The sequence below is a fragment of the Athalia rosae genome, chromosome 3 (genome assembly GCF_917208135.1).
Source record: "Athalia rosae chromosome 3, iyAthRosa1.1, whole genome shotgun sequence".
NCBI lineage: Eukaryota > Metazoa > Arthropoda > Insecta > Hymenoptera > Athaliidae > Athalia > Athalia rosae.
Window position 1 is genome coordinate 14,501,527 of NC_064028.1, and position 14,799 is coordinate 14,516,325.

The 14,799-nt window shown below is 35.3% G+C and overlaps 3 protein-coding genes across 9 annotated transcripts; 2 read left to right on the plus strand and 1 right to left on the minus strand.

Moving 5' to 3' along the window:
• Positions 1–11: 11 nt before the first annotated feature.
• On the plus strand, positions 12–1,495 carry LOC105691937 (phosphoglycerate mutase 2). Its single transcript, XM_012410772.3, has 3 exons — positions 12–206; positions 563–1,060; positions 1,139–1,495. Exons 1-3 carry the CDS (start codon positions 107–109, stop codon positions 1,303–1,305), a joined length of 765 nt encoding a protein of 254 aa, XP_012266195.3. The 5' UTR covers positions 12–106; the 3' UTR covers positions 1,306–1,495.
• Positions 1,496–1,731: 236 nt separating this feature from the next.
• On the minus strand, positions 1,732–6,793 carry LOC105691939 (ras-related protein Rab-24-like). Of its 2 annotated transcripts, none has more exons than XM_048652645.1 (4): positions 5,085–6,793; positions 2,832–2,920; positions 2,477–2,751; positions 1,732–2,399 (listed from the first exon to the last, which is right to left on the minus strand). In XM_048652645.1, the coding sequence occupies exons 1-4, from the start codon at positions 5,106–5,108 to the stop codon at positions 2,278–2,280; spliced, it is 510 nt and encodes a 169-aa protein (XP_048508602.1). In that variant the 5' UTR covers positions 5,109–6,793; the 3' UTR covers positions 1,732–2,277. The 2 variants fall into 2 exon arrangements, with proteins under 2 accessions (XP_048508602.1, XP_012266197.2); XM_012410774.3 differs by lacking the exon at positions 5,085–6,793 and adding an exon at positions 3,005–3,312.
• LOC105691934 (alpha-1,6-mannosyl-glycoprotein 2-beta-N-acetylglucosaminyltransferase) lies at positions 3,508–14,723 on the plus strand. Of its 6 annotated transcripts, none has more exons than XM_048652634.1 (11): positions 3,508–3,666; positions 7,559–8,121; positions 8,200–8,629; positions 8,867–8,921; positions 9,700–9,732; positions 9,909–10,095; positions 10,167–10,586; positions 10,673–10,982; positions 11,227–11,397; positions 12,099–12,349; positions 12,443–14,723. In XM_048652634.1, exons 5-11 carry the CDS (start codon positions 9,726–9,728, stop codon positions 12,669–12,671), a joined length of 1,575 nt encoding a protein of 524 aa, XP_048508591.1. In that variant the 5' UTR covers positions 3,508–3,666; positions 7,559–8,121; positions 8,200–8,629; positions 8,867–8,921; positions 9,700–9,725; the 3' UTR covers positions 12,672–14,723. The 6 variants fall into 6 exon arrangements, with proteins under 6 accessions (XP_048508591.1, XP_048508592.1, XP_012266188.1 ...); XM_048652633.1 differs by lacking the exon at positions 3,508–3,666 and adding an exon at positions 6,856–7,012; XM_048652635.1 differs by lacking the exon at positions 7,559–8,121 and having other exon boundaries at positions 8,491–8,629.
• The last annotated feature ends 76 nt before the right edge of the window (positions 14,724–14,799 follow it).

Consider the following 14,799-nt stretch of genomic DNA (forward strand, 5'->3'; position numbering starts at 1 on the left):
GAGGTGGAACATCAGCCAAATTAAGAGCGAAATCAGTTCGCCGAGTGATCTTGTCTTGTGTGGACAAAGTTTGACACCGTGTTACTCTTCAAGCTCTGCTAACACTATGGCAAAGTACAGGATTGTTATGGTTCGCCATGGCGAGAGTGAATGGAATCAACTCAATCTATTCTGTGGATGGTTTGATGCCGGTCTTTCGGAGAAAGGTGAGCCAAGTCTGTCATTACAACAATTGAAATTGCAATTCCAGCTTCTGATGCAATGGCGGGCGAGCTCAGCGTTGTCAAGGGCAAAAGGTCGTTCATTGGTTTCATTTGTCAACTACTTGCAGCATCTAATACCTCCATGACTTGAATTGATATATTTTCTCTGGTGGTTTTAATTCCCATTCATTTTAGTGATTGTTATTTATCGATTGTGCGGAACTTACACTTTCCATGTGTGATGTGACATAACACAATGTCAACCAATGTTATGTCACAAACATTTTACTTGAGCCATTGATTTTGTGGCCGACTGAATACGATCTGACATAAAATATTCTTCATCTATGGAATTCTAGGGAAGAGCGAAGCGCTAGCAGCAGGGAAAGCTCTAAAGAATGAGGGCTATACCTTTGATGTAGCGCATACGTCGATGTTGACACGAGCACAAACGACACTCCAAACTATATTGAAAGAAATTGGTCAGGAAAATTTGCCGACCGAAAAGACATGGCGTTTAAACGAACGCCATTACGGAGGACTAACAGGGATGAACAAGGCTGAAACTGCTGCAAAGTATGGAGAGGAACAGGTTCAAATTTGGAGAAGATCTTTCGACACACCTCCACCACCAATGGAAACTGATCACAAGTATTACGACACTATTGTGAAGGACCCGAGGTATGCAACAGAACCAAAACCAGAGGAATTCCCGAAATTTGAGTCCCTGAAACTCACAATTGCAAGGACTCTCCCTTACTGGAACAATGTTATCATTCCTCAGCTGAAAGAAGGCAAAAAAATCATCATTGCTGCCCATGGAAACAGCCTCCGTGGAATCGTCAAGCATCTTGATGGTAAATTGGGTTGTTGAATTTATTTCTTTTTCTTCATTGAACAAATACTGAATTTTTTTCAAAAACTTTGTTCCACAGATCTCAGCAATGACCAAATCATGGGCCTCAACCTGCCGACGGGTATACCTTTTGTTTATGAGTTGGATGAGAACTTTAAGCCGGTAGTATCTATGAAATTCCTTGGCGATGAGGAAACTGTAAAGGCAGCAATAGCTGCAGTGGCTGCTCAGGGCAAAGCAAAATAATTGGCAGGAGTATGGCATCTCATCAAAGTGAGAGTTGTGTATTATTGTTATTAGTATATTTCTTCCTGAATCTATTTATGAGGCAGCGTAAACCAGTGCGTTGTATAAATTATTGGTATACTATCTGTTGTACTAGTCTGGGAACGTATCCGTGAACGAATGTTAAAAATAAAATGACTTTTAAATATAACGAATTTGAATAGTTCTGTTGGTTGAAGCTAACTTTTATCTCCAAAATTTCCACTGCATCCACATAATTATCTCTACGTCACTTTAATGCCTATTTGAATAGTGGTATCTGAACCTTTGAGTAGTTGGCTGCCGTTGGCTTATCTTATTTTTTGATGCAAATATTGCATTGTTAAAAGCGCCTGAAGAAGGGCCTGCGGGTGGAGTGGAGTATCAACCCAAATTATTCTAAATCAATCAAAGTGAATACAAAATTTATTCATAGACATATAATCTGGAAGGTTTTTGAGAAACCTTAACGAAATCAATTATATTTTAAAAAGATACATTAATAGTAATTAACAATAGTAGTGATAACAATAATAGTGGTGTTAAACCTTGGGAATACTGATTTGAGTGTTTGATGTTGTTCAATCATACATATTTAGCTTAATATTCTGTAGTAATTTTATACAGAGAAGAAAGATACGATTTTGCTATGAAAATTACTTCCAAGATGCCAGATACCAGGACAGTATGTAAAAAAATATATTATGTACAAAGTTACTTGGTCAATGTCACAGGGTAAGGCCAAAATTTGTTAAAGTCGAAAATATCACAAGCCATTTCATTCAAGTTTAAGTAAAATTGAAGTTTGGGCAAATATTGGTGCTTTGCAATTCTGGCTCAAAGCCGTAATAAACTGCTCGTGAAAAATTCGAGACAGATAATCTTATACAGTGAACAGTTCACATCATACAATCTTTAACCACAGTCTTTAACTTCACAGTTAATTTCAGTCCATTAACCTAGAGGACAGCAATGAGACTCCTTGGCTTCTTTTGTCAGGCTGATCGTCTCCTCTAAGGATCGTAAGTTATTTGGATTGGAGATATAATCTTTGGATATTTCATGGAATAATTCGGCTGTCAGTGCAAACAATTAAGTTGTTAGATTCTCTATGGATTGAATTTTGTTCGATTCTATAATAGATATGACTCACCGACATTTTCTCCATTCTTGCTCGATGTCAAATAAAATTTTGATTGAATGCCATTCGCATATTTTTCTACGATGTCAATGTCAGGATTTGCTGCCTCTCCTCCATCTATAAGATCTTTTTTCGTCCCGCAAATATAAACTATGCACTCTTCTTCAACACTTCTCAGCTCTCTAACCCAGAACCTTGCTCTATTCCAGGAATTTATATTCGTTGCATCGTAACAGACAATCGCAGCTTTAGCGCCACGGTAATATATCTTGCTCATTGCTTCATATCTATGAGATACAAAGAAAGACATACATCGAATACAGTTTAGAATTAACTGACATCATTTTAAACTGTGTCCATTGTGTACCTTTCACTGCCGGCAGTATCCCATACTCCAAGAACGAATTTTGCATCGCCTACGCAAACTTCTTTAGCAGCAAAAGCAGCTCCTATCGTCTAACAAGAAAAAGACGATGAAGAATGAATCTTTGTAGAGAGATATACTTTTTTTTTTACAAAATTTCTGTCGAATCCACTCACGTTTTGGTGTGGCAAGTTTTCATTAAACCTATCACTAATGAATCTTTGTAAGAGACTGGTTTTACCAACATCTTCACTACCGAGTAAAACAATTTTTAAATCCACTCTGTTCATTTTGGTTATTGACCAAGAAGAACTACGCAGGCTATGATTTTGCCTAATGTGTCTATTGTCGAACTGACAATCTCATGTTACTCCGATAGAATGATCCTTCGTCCTTGAGTGATGACTAATTAAAATACGTGGAGGCAGTAACCACGAGGGACGTTAATGAGAATACAATCAAATTTAATTCAGATGAGAGCTAATAACTCATTAAGACACATGCTGTGTCACGATCTGCACCATTTACTGTCGGTCTAGTCGATCATGAAACAATCGCTTACTCCGACTGGATTTATGTTTGAACTGTTTAAACAATCGTTCGTTAGATGGCAACATTTTACCAGCAAAGGCTGAATCCAACCAGAAATTGATGACAGACGGCGCGCCGTCTCAACGGGGATAGGGTGGCGTTAAAAGATATTCTCGGGTACATAAATTCGCTCTATTATTTTGTCTCGTTGTAAAAATCAAACAGTGAAATTGTTTGTGACAGTTTGAAAACTAACAAGATGATTATATCAGCCCAGGGAGATTACAAGACGCGGTAACAGTAATGCGTAAGTAAAATACATTGTCATTTTATATTCAAAAGATATTTCCTCACGAACACGAAACGGGGCGAACTTTAGCTCTCACCGTGTATCCGACACCCTCCCGGCAGTTTTTCACCACACACACACACGATCTGCATAAAAGCCTGCTAAAATCGAACGTCGTTCTTTTCCCCTCTATTTTATTATTCAACATGCATTATGCATCGGAATTCATCTACCTCTATGCACTTTTAAAACACCTTCAATATTTTTCTTCATCCGAATTTTCGACCAAGGATCGGGCTTTACTAGTTTAGCTTTCGGGTGGGGTTTCAACCCTTCCAATTTTCGTTCTTATTATATTCGTTTATCTATTTTTTTACTACCTATCCTCTAATTTCATCTGTCATTTACAACATCGGGAATAAATTGATGTCAAATTTCCGGGCACCATGCATTTTTTAATTTAATTTTTCCCATCTCCAAATTGTAACCGTGAGAATTGCGTATTGAACAATTAGTTTCATCATTATGATTACGTGCAAAATTGTTTTTACACTCATCCATCAGTGACACAACGATGATGGTTCTGATGTGGAATTCAAAAAACGTTTTAGTTTTGAGATATTCGTATGTGATAATAATAGACATGGATATGTATATGTATACGTGCGTCAGCTTTAACTTGTTAATTTATCAACACAAAAGCTTTACTGTCAGAAATATCCGATGTATGAGATTATATTATTGATAATGATGTAGCTTATGTTTGTTAATAAGGAAAAACCGCACGCATAAAAATTTAGGGAAATTTACCTTTCGTTTTATCCAACTGTTAGATCAGCAAACTCGGGTAATTGTTATATACTGTAACAGCGTGGTACGTGACAATTAGGCGACTAATTTCATTACGTTTTATTTACTTGACTATAAATATGTATGTATACTTATCGTATATTATTTCCAAAATTGTTAAATGCATGAATACCACTATTATTCGCAGGCAAAATTAAACGTTATAGTTCAGCGATTGTATAAATACATATAGTTGATAACAAAAATGAATCCAACCTTTTAATCAGTTGTATAAAAACTGCCGCATTTCATTATCATAATTCGTATCGATACTCAATGCGTATAAAGAAATTTATACTTCCTTCCACGATTTTGAGATACCTAAAAAATCTCTCCACTCTTCTGCTTGATTCTCCATGGAAGGTGCAATGATAAGGATATGGAAACATGTATCGAATTCTGACACAGATTTTCCTAGAGCTTCTTCGAATCGTTTAACGAATGAGAGAAAAAAAAAATTTGAAAGAATACGAGAAAAATGTCGATGATCAGAATACGGTGGAGTCGAAACGGAATGCTTTTTATGTACAGATATTTATGGTGAATAATTAACGATAAATTATGAATATGTAAATGGAAAAACATACATGTATTAAAATCAGTGTTCGCATTACTATGGAGAATAGTCTTACGATGCCTTAAAAGCGTCGTCGTCTATGTACTGCAGTTATTTAGGTCTCTTCGTCGCACATAAAAGTAGATACACACTTGTGTCTGCATATAAAATACCACAAAAGGTATTTACTAGAAACAAAAAGAAATTATGCATACTAAACGTAAAGATATTCACAGTCACGTAGTGTAGCCGATGAAATAACGTGAAACGTACAAAATTGATACGTTCTTATTTTTCTATCTTCACTTGCAACATCTGCACTGAAGAATACAATGGAAAAAAAAAATTTACCTTTGAAAATTAGTATTATTATTATTATTATTAAATAACTGACACTTATTATACTAATTGGCAAACAAGAAAACTTTACTTTTTCTCGTTAGTTTTTTTCTCAAGGCGTTAATCGAATCGCATGTACTCGCTAAGATGATTTGCTATTTCTATTTCGGTCTGGCATTTTGTGTTCTTTATTTTTTCCTTGCTTTTCTCTTTCACCTTTTTACGTAGAAATGTGCCACGTTTCACGTGCGAAATTTGTTTATGGTAAAATTAAAGAAATTTACAAGTTTTATGAACAGTGTTTTTATTTATTCATTATTTTTTTCAAACCGACACAGTTTTTCCCATTCTTAAATTATGCGAAACCGTTACGGTTATTGTTAGCAGTCGTATTTGTATAATTCATTTTTATTTTCTGGCTTCTTTGAAAATTTTCAACGTTAGAATCGGCGTATCCACGCGCCTCGCTCGGTCACTCGCGGGTTATAATTTAAATTTCAGAGTCGAGACGACTCGACTTCTTTCGAATTGTTCTTCGCCGCAGGTACAATACTTATGTGTGTTTATAAATAAAATGGATGAATATACAACCAGTTGTACGTAAACTAAAGCGAAAGAAGGTCGAGGTTAAGTAGTCGTTCGTACGTACGTATACCTACCTCTCATGTGTTAAAACGTACATTTGTTCGACGTGAAATATGGACGAACACCTACTCTCGCTTTTCTGTATTTAATTTGACTAACTAAAGAAAAATATACATAGGTATATGTAATTTGAATGCGGCGCTGTTGAATTTATGCAGTTTACCAGTTGAAATATTAATCGTGTGGATTTAGGAAAATTACTCGTCGGTCAGTTTGTTTGAAAAACAATTTCTCGCGCCTTAATCGAAAATTGGAAGGAAAAAAGAAACGATATAAAATAAAATAATCGAATGCGAAGTGCACGGTGCAATATTATTCTCATATACAAATCTTACGGTAACAGTTTTTCTATTGCCTGTTATTTCGTTCCTTTTTTGGCCGACTTTATTACACCTATATGTTCCCACTTTATATACAAGGTTTATAAACCGCCCTCGTTTCACAGATATATTGGGTCGATATGACCATATAAGATATACACAAATATACCATGCAAGCAAAAGACGCGTACATGCACGTAACCAGATGGCAATCTTACGTAAATAATGTACATAAGTATAATAAAACCTATTCGGTAAATTTGTATTGTTGGTATTAGGTTTTACTTTATTTATTTTTCTTCAATACAAATATTATACAGCCGCCCTGATGTTCTTGACGATAATTTAAATGGTCCTATACGTACTGTGGTTCGTGTTCGAGCTACCGTTTCGCACGTAATCGAGTCCGACAATTTTTCACCACCCGATTTCAGATTAGATTTACAATTTTTAACTACATCGAGTCTCCTTTATAATTCAGTTACGAATTTTCTTGCAGACCTTAAACGCAGCACGGAGGTTTGGTTTCCCTCACGATTACCTCTGCGTATAAGTACGTGGTCGTTCTAATAAATTTAATTGGCAATGAGTAAAAAATCTTCTAAATGTTGAAGTCGCGATCGTCAGCGATGGTAGCCGGGTTATAAGCGCACAGGTACCTATGTATAAAATACATCGCGTGTCGCGTTAAGAAATTAAATCAATTACAGTCATTATACTACTCAAATAAAGACGTCCGTTTGGAAAAAATTTAGTTATACCTATACAGAGTTTAGTGTTGCGCAAAGTTTGCATGTCTCTTCGTTTTATTCAGTATTTTAGTTTTTTCTGCTTTTTTTCTTTTAAGTCTAATCCATTTTTAATGACTATACGGCTTCAGTGCAGGTTCGTGATGTGTACGGGCAATGTAATTTCAATGATTGTTCGAACTTTGTTTTTTTCACATTATTCGCTTATCGCGTATAGGTGTAAATTATTTCTATCAAAACCGCAAATAGCAATAAGTTTCAAATGAAATGCCTAAACGCGTATGGTTAAAATAACTACTGTAGTTATATCGTATATAAAACGTCATTATGTATAACTTTCAGGAGTATGCGATATCTCCTACGATTCGATAAATAAATTTATGATAAATTTGATCAAGTCAAAGTGGCGCGTACACGCACCCATATAATTCGAACGTTACTCATTTTTGCAGATGTGGCTCTAATTTGGGTGGACAGGAAGAGCTTTTTTTAGACCACGAAATCTATTTTCGTTCAAGTATGTCGTACCTATATATAGTGCGCCCGTGAATGTGTGGTGGTTTTTGAAACGTGTGCGTTAATTCTAAAAATATTCAACCTCCGTATTTGCGTAAAAAAAATCATCGAGCGACACAAGGCTGAAAATTGGATGATACTCTCATTCGGAAGTACCCACTCTGCTTCCGCATAGAATCGGTTAAATTGATATGAGAAAAAAATTGATGAAAAGCTGACTCCAGAAGAACGAAACGGGGGTGGCGGCGGTGCGAGAGCATCGGATGAAACGGAGAGATACTAGTACGTAGTGACAACGAAGAATTGAGTAGAGTTGCGAGTCGAGTCAAGCGACCCTCGAAAGAGTGCTCCAGAAGGACCCTCGTTTCGTAAACTTTATAATCTAAGTGTATACCTGGAGCTGGCGAGGAGGGCAAAATATCAGATATGAAAAGGGGAAGAATTAAAAGCAGAGAGAAGTAATACAATTTAATGACGATTACATCGCGATTATACCAACGTAGGTACCTGCGTCCTATCAGCAGCGTGTATTATAAGTTTTTTTTTTCTAATTTTCCTAGTCATTATATTATTGCAGCCAGGACAGCGTTTATCTGGTCCTTTTGATGCGGGGAAATGATACAAGATCTCACGGTAAAATCGGGGTGAAAAAAAGATATATGTTTTTTAGAACGTGTCAAAAGACTTGAAAAAAAGTGCAACTTGGCAGCAGCAGCATAGTCACTTATTAGGTGACCTAGATAACAAAAGACCAGTGGGCGAATATTGCACTGCTTGTAAAAAAATGACGAATTAAAAAACGAAAATGAAAAAAAAAAAATCAAATGTAATAAAAATAATGAATAAAAAATATACGTCTTCTTCGTAGTATATGATGGAAAAGGAACACTGGTGTGTATTAGAACATAATAGGCGGCACTTTCGCTTTGACTGTCCTTTTCTTTCTTCGCTGTTCGGCCTGCTGCTTCTTCATTGATCGGCTTTGAGGATTTTTATCTGCTAGTATAGTACGTATAAATGTGTACAGCTAAAAGGTGTAAATCAAATATCATTTTTTATTGATGACAACACTTGCGTTGTAATTAACTTTTTGAGTGATCAATTTTCCGGTGAAGATCCGCGTTGGTGAAGTTTTCAGAATTTTTCCGCTCCTCTTGAATATTCAAGATCGTAATGATAAGGATGACTAAGATTTATATGAAAAGAAAATGGAAATAAATTGAATATTTTTATGATCGTTGCAGATTCGATAAAAATGGAGGAGGGTTGTCACTCCCCGTTTCCGTCATTACTGTCGAGGTGAGTTTGCTTAGTATTTCAAATAATGTGTAAACTTTGAAAAAATATTCTAATGAGAAATGGTGAAACTTGAAACGATGATTTCTTTTCTGTCACCATCAGTTTGTTTTATGATTCAGATAATAGAAAATCGATGTACATATTAAATTACATGTTCATTATATAGGTAGTTAAAATTGTTGAATAATTTAATAATAATTTTTCATATTCATATCTACCTGAAATACGTATACCTGTTCATCGTTAGTGTACTTCAGACTATGCGTGGTTGTTCGTTTTCTGTTAATTTATATGCAGCAAATGGAAGACAAACTAGTTAGTATCGACTACTTGTTTTCCAGCTTATATATTATCCGTACACTACATTAATTTAGCAATCATCCAGCTGTATGCAGTTCGTAGAGAAAAGTGACTTACCGCCGGTTGTTACAACTTTTTAAATCGATTGCACTAACGTAGAATTTCGTCCTTGACATTCTATATCATAAATAATACATGCATACCTCACATGAGATAGAAATGATGATAACGTATCTCAATGGGGGATCGGTTCTGGATAGATTTTGGCTGTCGAAAAGTAAGTTCTTCTAAATCTCGAAAGTAACTCGAATGTGATTTCATCGGCGTGATAGCTAAAAAGTTTGACTGTACTTCTAAGATAAGACTTTGTACTGAGCAGCTATATAGTTTTACTTCAAGTAGACCGTACGTCACACGTCGTTCATAATTATAATAAATTATTCGTTAGTTAACATTTATTCCTTGAATTTTTTTCTAGGAACGTCACTTAGTGGACGCCACGCAATGAGAGGTGAGCTTTTTTTTGTATCAAATACACTTATATATATTGTTTGTTGTCATACGAAACTTCAATAGATAGTACTGTAAACGAGGTGTGGTATTATGTAATAGCATTATCACATGCACTACTAGTAGCGAAACTCCAAATAATCTTTTGTTAATTATTACTACTATTTTTTCCCACAGTTTCAGCGGTAGCTGTTGTTGGTGGTGGTCGAAACAGTCGTGGAACATTGGTGAGAACCCTTGCTCTAGTATTCTTGGCGACATTTCTATGGTTACAATTCCACGTAGCAAGTTTGACGAGTCGCTATGGTAGTTCAACATCGGCGAACGAAAGTCTGCTGAATTTGGTACCTCAAGAATTGCACAGGTGAGGAACGTTTCATTGATTGTTTTATTTTTTGATCGAAATATTATTCTGTAATAATTTTTTTTTCATAGGTTTTTGAAGGACAGACGGAATGCTACAAACGGAACCAACATCACCGCCGGGACTATGGCCAATATCACTATATCCGACCTGCGGCGGTACATAGAGAAGGCTAATTTGGAGCAACGTGTTTATAATGAAGAAACTTTTGGACCTCTTGCACCGGACGCTCCAGTCATCGTGGTCCAAGTTCACACGAGGCTAACTTATTTGAGACATTTGATCGTCTCTTTAGCTCAGGCTAAAGGGATCGAACAAACTCTTCTTGTGTTCAGCCACGACGTTTGGGATCCCGATATAAATTACCTTGTAAAAAGCGTTGACTTTTGCAGAGTTATGCAAATTTTTTATCCGTACAGTATACAAACACATCCAAACACATTCCCTGGAGAGGATCCAAACGATTGTCCACGTAATATTAAAAAGGATAGGTCAGTATTTATCTTTTATTAGATTATCGTTGGAATAATTTCATGACACGTATCTGCGAATAAATTTTTTTCTTCACGAATTGCAGTGCGATAATAAAGAAATGTATAAACGCGGAACATCCTGATCTGTACGGGCACTACAGAGAGGCAAAATTCACGCAGACGAAACATCACTGGTGGTGGAAAGCTAATCAAGTTTTTGACCAGCTTACCGTTACGAACAATCACGTCGGTATGGTACTTTTTCTCGAGGAGGATCACTATGTCGCGGAAGATTTTCTTCACGTGTTAAGGCTTATGGAAAGAACGTGCAAACATAGCTGTGGACGTTGCAACATTTTATCGCTCGGTACTTACCTCAAGACGTATAATTATTATGCCGATAATAACAAGAAGGTAAGATCATAATTATTGGGACTACAGATCACCTCATTTTTATGTCAAATACACCAATTTGTTACGTCAATCACAGCTTCTATGCAAGTTACACGAATTTATATACCTATATATCTGCATTATACATCTCACGATAAACAATAATGTTTAAAATACAACATTGTTATAAAACATATTTTGAAATTAAGAATATTTTTCTAATTATCGTCGCTTTACCGATTTATGAACGATATTTCACGCCTAGTTTCTTGGTGTCAATGGTGTACTGCAAAAGGAAATACTTCGCGGATTAAAGAGACACAATGCAGGACTCGTTCAGGGTGGCTTTTCCACCTATCAGGGTTCGCAAATGGCGCAAGTTGCCCCTGCTTGGGCATTTCAACTTTTGCCCAACCTCTACAATCATTATCAGAAGGTTAAATTTTAGACCCACCATCTTCCTTGTACCTAATCGTCCTAGCCATTATTGGTTTATTTAAATATGCACGGATATTTTCCTCTTAAATTTCCACCTCACGTGCTAATTGACTCCGGATATCTTGCATGATTGCTAGAACAGTGAGTGCACGGAGTCTAAATTCATTATTTTTGTGCAGGGTTCTGTACCGATGAGTCCATTATAATTATAATAAATATAAAAACCATGCGTAGTTTTCCAACTGTGAAATTGGAAGAAAAGTAGAAAAAAAAAAAAAATATAACCTAACACACTTGACTGGGGGCTGAACATATCAAATTTCTAGAATAAAATTAATGTACCCTTCAAGTGCGGTGTAACAGAGTATCAGATGCCAATAATAATTTTACTTCACAAATTTCATTACCTTCTGGTACGGAACCTATCGCTTAAAACATGCTTCGCTCATTTTTTGTCAATTATTTTTGTTCGCTGTATCATGTAGTAATCCATACCTGTATTACCTATGATTAATTAATTATGCCTACTTAAAATTTATCGATAACTCAATGCATAAAATTATTTTAACGAAAATAATGACCTCGATACCTTTATAATGTAGTAGCTAATCGACTTTTATTCACCTCTAAGAATAGGCCTAATTAGCCATACCAGAAATTGCATTTTACTAAATGTAACAAGTGTTACAATAATTTCAGGCTGAAGTTACGCCTTGGATATCGAGTAAACACAACATGGGAATGGCGTTTAATCGCGTTACTTGGAACGAGCTGAGAAAATGCGCGGAGAAATTTTGTTCCTACGACGATTACAACTGGGATTGGAGTCTTCAACATGTTGCTCAGGGTTGCATACCTCCTAGTAAAGGTTCCGGAGGGATTCCTCATGTACAATCTGGTCTCATAGCGATGGTGATGAAGGCGCCAAGGGTATTCCACATCGGAGAATGGTAAGTAATCACAATTGATTTGATCTAAAATTTTCTAATCCTACCTGGATCGTTTCGGAACGCGGAGTACAACAGTTTCTCTTTTATCATTAGCGGTGTTCATCATAAAAAAAATAATTGCGAATCCATGGCTGTTATTGCAAAGGTACAAAGTGTTTTAAAAACTGCAAAGAAGCACCTGTTTCCGTCACAATTGACGCTCGTAAACGCTGCTGTTGCTAAGAAAACAAAATTAAGAAAAGGTAACGGGGGATGGGGTGATATAAGGGACCATCAGCTGTGTTTAAATATCACCGTTAACCCTGAGTTGCGATTAGCATAATTATCAGGCAAATAATCGATGTAGTCGATTGGAGTTTTACCCAGTTACACAAGTGAGCGCATATTACACTCGTTATGTACAGAAGATGCGTCGGTCGTACGCCAAAAAAACTTCTATGACGAGTCTCGCGATTTACTAGGTAAACGATTTCGCGTTGTTGTATGATAATTACCTACATGAAAAAGACTTCGGTTCTATTGTGGACTCAGAATCCCTGGAGGGTGCTGATATCACGTTAATAATAATGTTACGTCAAAATTAGGTCCACTAATTTATAAACAAACGAATTAAAAATAAAATACGTTGTACTATAGTAGTTATACCGACTGTATGGAATTGTAAATTGTAACTATCGGACAGTATAATTGAGATATACATATAAACATTGCAAGTAGTTGTGTGCTGAGCCTAATGTTATAGTTACGACGAATTAATTGCATCTCTGAAAAACTAATCGCTGGGCGATTATTATAATTATTAAGAGATCACTATGTGCTAGCTGATGCGCCAAAGGAAAAGACATATTTGCTACTACAGAAAAAAAAAGAATATTATATATAGAGAATCATAACTAATATAAATGTTTTAATATAATCGATTAAATATGCTCAAAATAACGATGTCGAATACATTACTAATTAATTAATCTTCTCATTGTTTTATTCGACAACGAAAATGTTCCACCTGAACAATTTGAACGATAAATAATAATTGTTTGGATTGGCTCTACCATAGGTACGCTCAAGTTGTAAAGTTTATAAATTCCAGTGACCTCAAAAGAAAAAGTTAATAATAAGAACGGTAGTGATGGTGATGATGATGATACAAACGTAGTTAGGTTACGCGAATGAAGTAGAATCCGCGGATATTAGTTATTTGTACAATAGTTAGCACACTAGCGTGATTTTTAATTGTTATTATGATTGTTACTACCTGTAGGTATAAATTATCGTATAAGGAGGTTTGTTCTGGTACTGCGAGAAAATCAGAATCAGGCACTAAATTGAGTTAACAATATGGTCACAATTGTAGAATAATACATGCGAGCGATATACATGTATTGCGAATTTTATAAAGTTAGATTTTTATTACAAGGAACACGAATGTTCATAGCATATCCATACCATTAATGTTGGATAACAGACGACTTGTTTATTCATAATTTTATTTGAATTAATTATTTCCCTTTAGCGCTGTGATTTTTTTTAGGACATCCCTCGGGATATCCATACATAGGACTAGCAATTATTCTGCTGTACAATTCTCATTATTATTTCTTGATTCGATAAAATTGCATCACGATAAAATGTTTGTACTTACTACTGATAATTACATAATACAAGTTTTTCAATATTTTTGATTTGAGGACTTGTGAAACTAATTCAAGCGCAGTTGATTGATCCTCACCCGATTATTGAGTAGTAGTATAATTGCCGGACTAGATATTCTGATTAGTTTGGAATACGTTCTTCTTTTATTACATAAAAAAAAAATTATTATTTATGTAGGGAATTGAAGGTGATTAGAGTATACTTGAGGATGTAGTTTATAGTAATGCCCAATATATATCATATATGTATTTATATTTTCCAGTTTGAAGCTTAATTCATTCATACAGTTTTCTTTTTTTCTTACGACATATTATCCTGTCAGAAAAAAAATCACGTTCATTCATCTCGCAAAAATACCCGTTCACCCTGCCCAATTACACCCGTGTCTTTCATATCTATCTCCATTCGTATCTCTCGTTCTCATTCTTTTCCTTTCATTCATGACGCTAAAATTAATTTATTTATTTAATTTTTTACACACTTGACAATATGTGGTAAACTATCGCTGTTTACTCTTAAATGAAAAAATAAAAACGCACATTGTATAACTCTAGTCATTGTTATAATAATATTATGTATTATAATAATATTTGATATTGGAATACAACATATATACATATATATTACATGATTACTGGAGCCTAAAAAATTGCAAAGAATGAATTATATTCAAAACAATTACTTTTCCGCTGAATAAATGATGTCTTGAGCTGCATAACTATATGATTATTATGATATTTGATTTAATGTGTTTGATTGCGGATACAAATTTCAACGAATAGTTGAGAAGAACAATA

Bases quoted from the DNA above. Each gene is read 5' to 3' on its own strand.
- LOC105691939 (XM_012410774.3), bottom strand. From the start codon at position 3,118: ATGAACAGAGTGGATTTAAAAATTGTTTTACTCGGTAGTGAAGATGTT. The intron at 2,921-3,004 runs GTGAGTGGATTC...TTTTCTTGTTAG, and splicing joins AAAACTTGCCACACCAAAAC to ACGATAGGAGCTGCTTTTGC. The intron at 2,400-2,476 runs GTGAGTCATATC...TTGCACTGACAG, and splicing joins CAAGAATGGAGAAAATGTCG to CCGAATTATTCCATGAAATA.
- LOC105691934 (XM_048652632.1), top strand. From the start codon at position 9,417: ATGCATACCTCACATGAGATAGAAATGATGATAACGTATCTCAATGGG. The intron at 10,096-10,166 runs GTGAGGAACGTT...TTTTTTTCATAG, and splicing joins GTACCTCAAGAATTGCACAG to GTTTTTGAAGGACAGACGGA. The intron at 10,587-10,672 runs GTCAGTATTTAT...CACGAATTGCAG, and splicing joins CGTAATATTAAAAAGGATAG to TGCGATAATAAAGAAATGTA.
- LOC105691937 (XM_012410772.3), top strand. From the start codon at position 107: ATGGCAAAGTACAGGATTGTTATGGTTCGCCATGGCGAGAGTGAATGG. The intron at 207-562 runs GTGAGCCAAGTC...ATGGAATTCTAG, and splicing joins TGCCGGTCTTTCGGAGAAAG to GGAAGAGCGAAGCGCTAGCA. The intron at 1,061-1,138 runs GTAAATTGGGTT...TTTGTTCCACAG, and splicing joins AATCGTCAAGCATCTTGATG to ATCTCAGCAATGACCAAATC.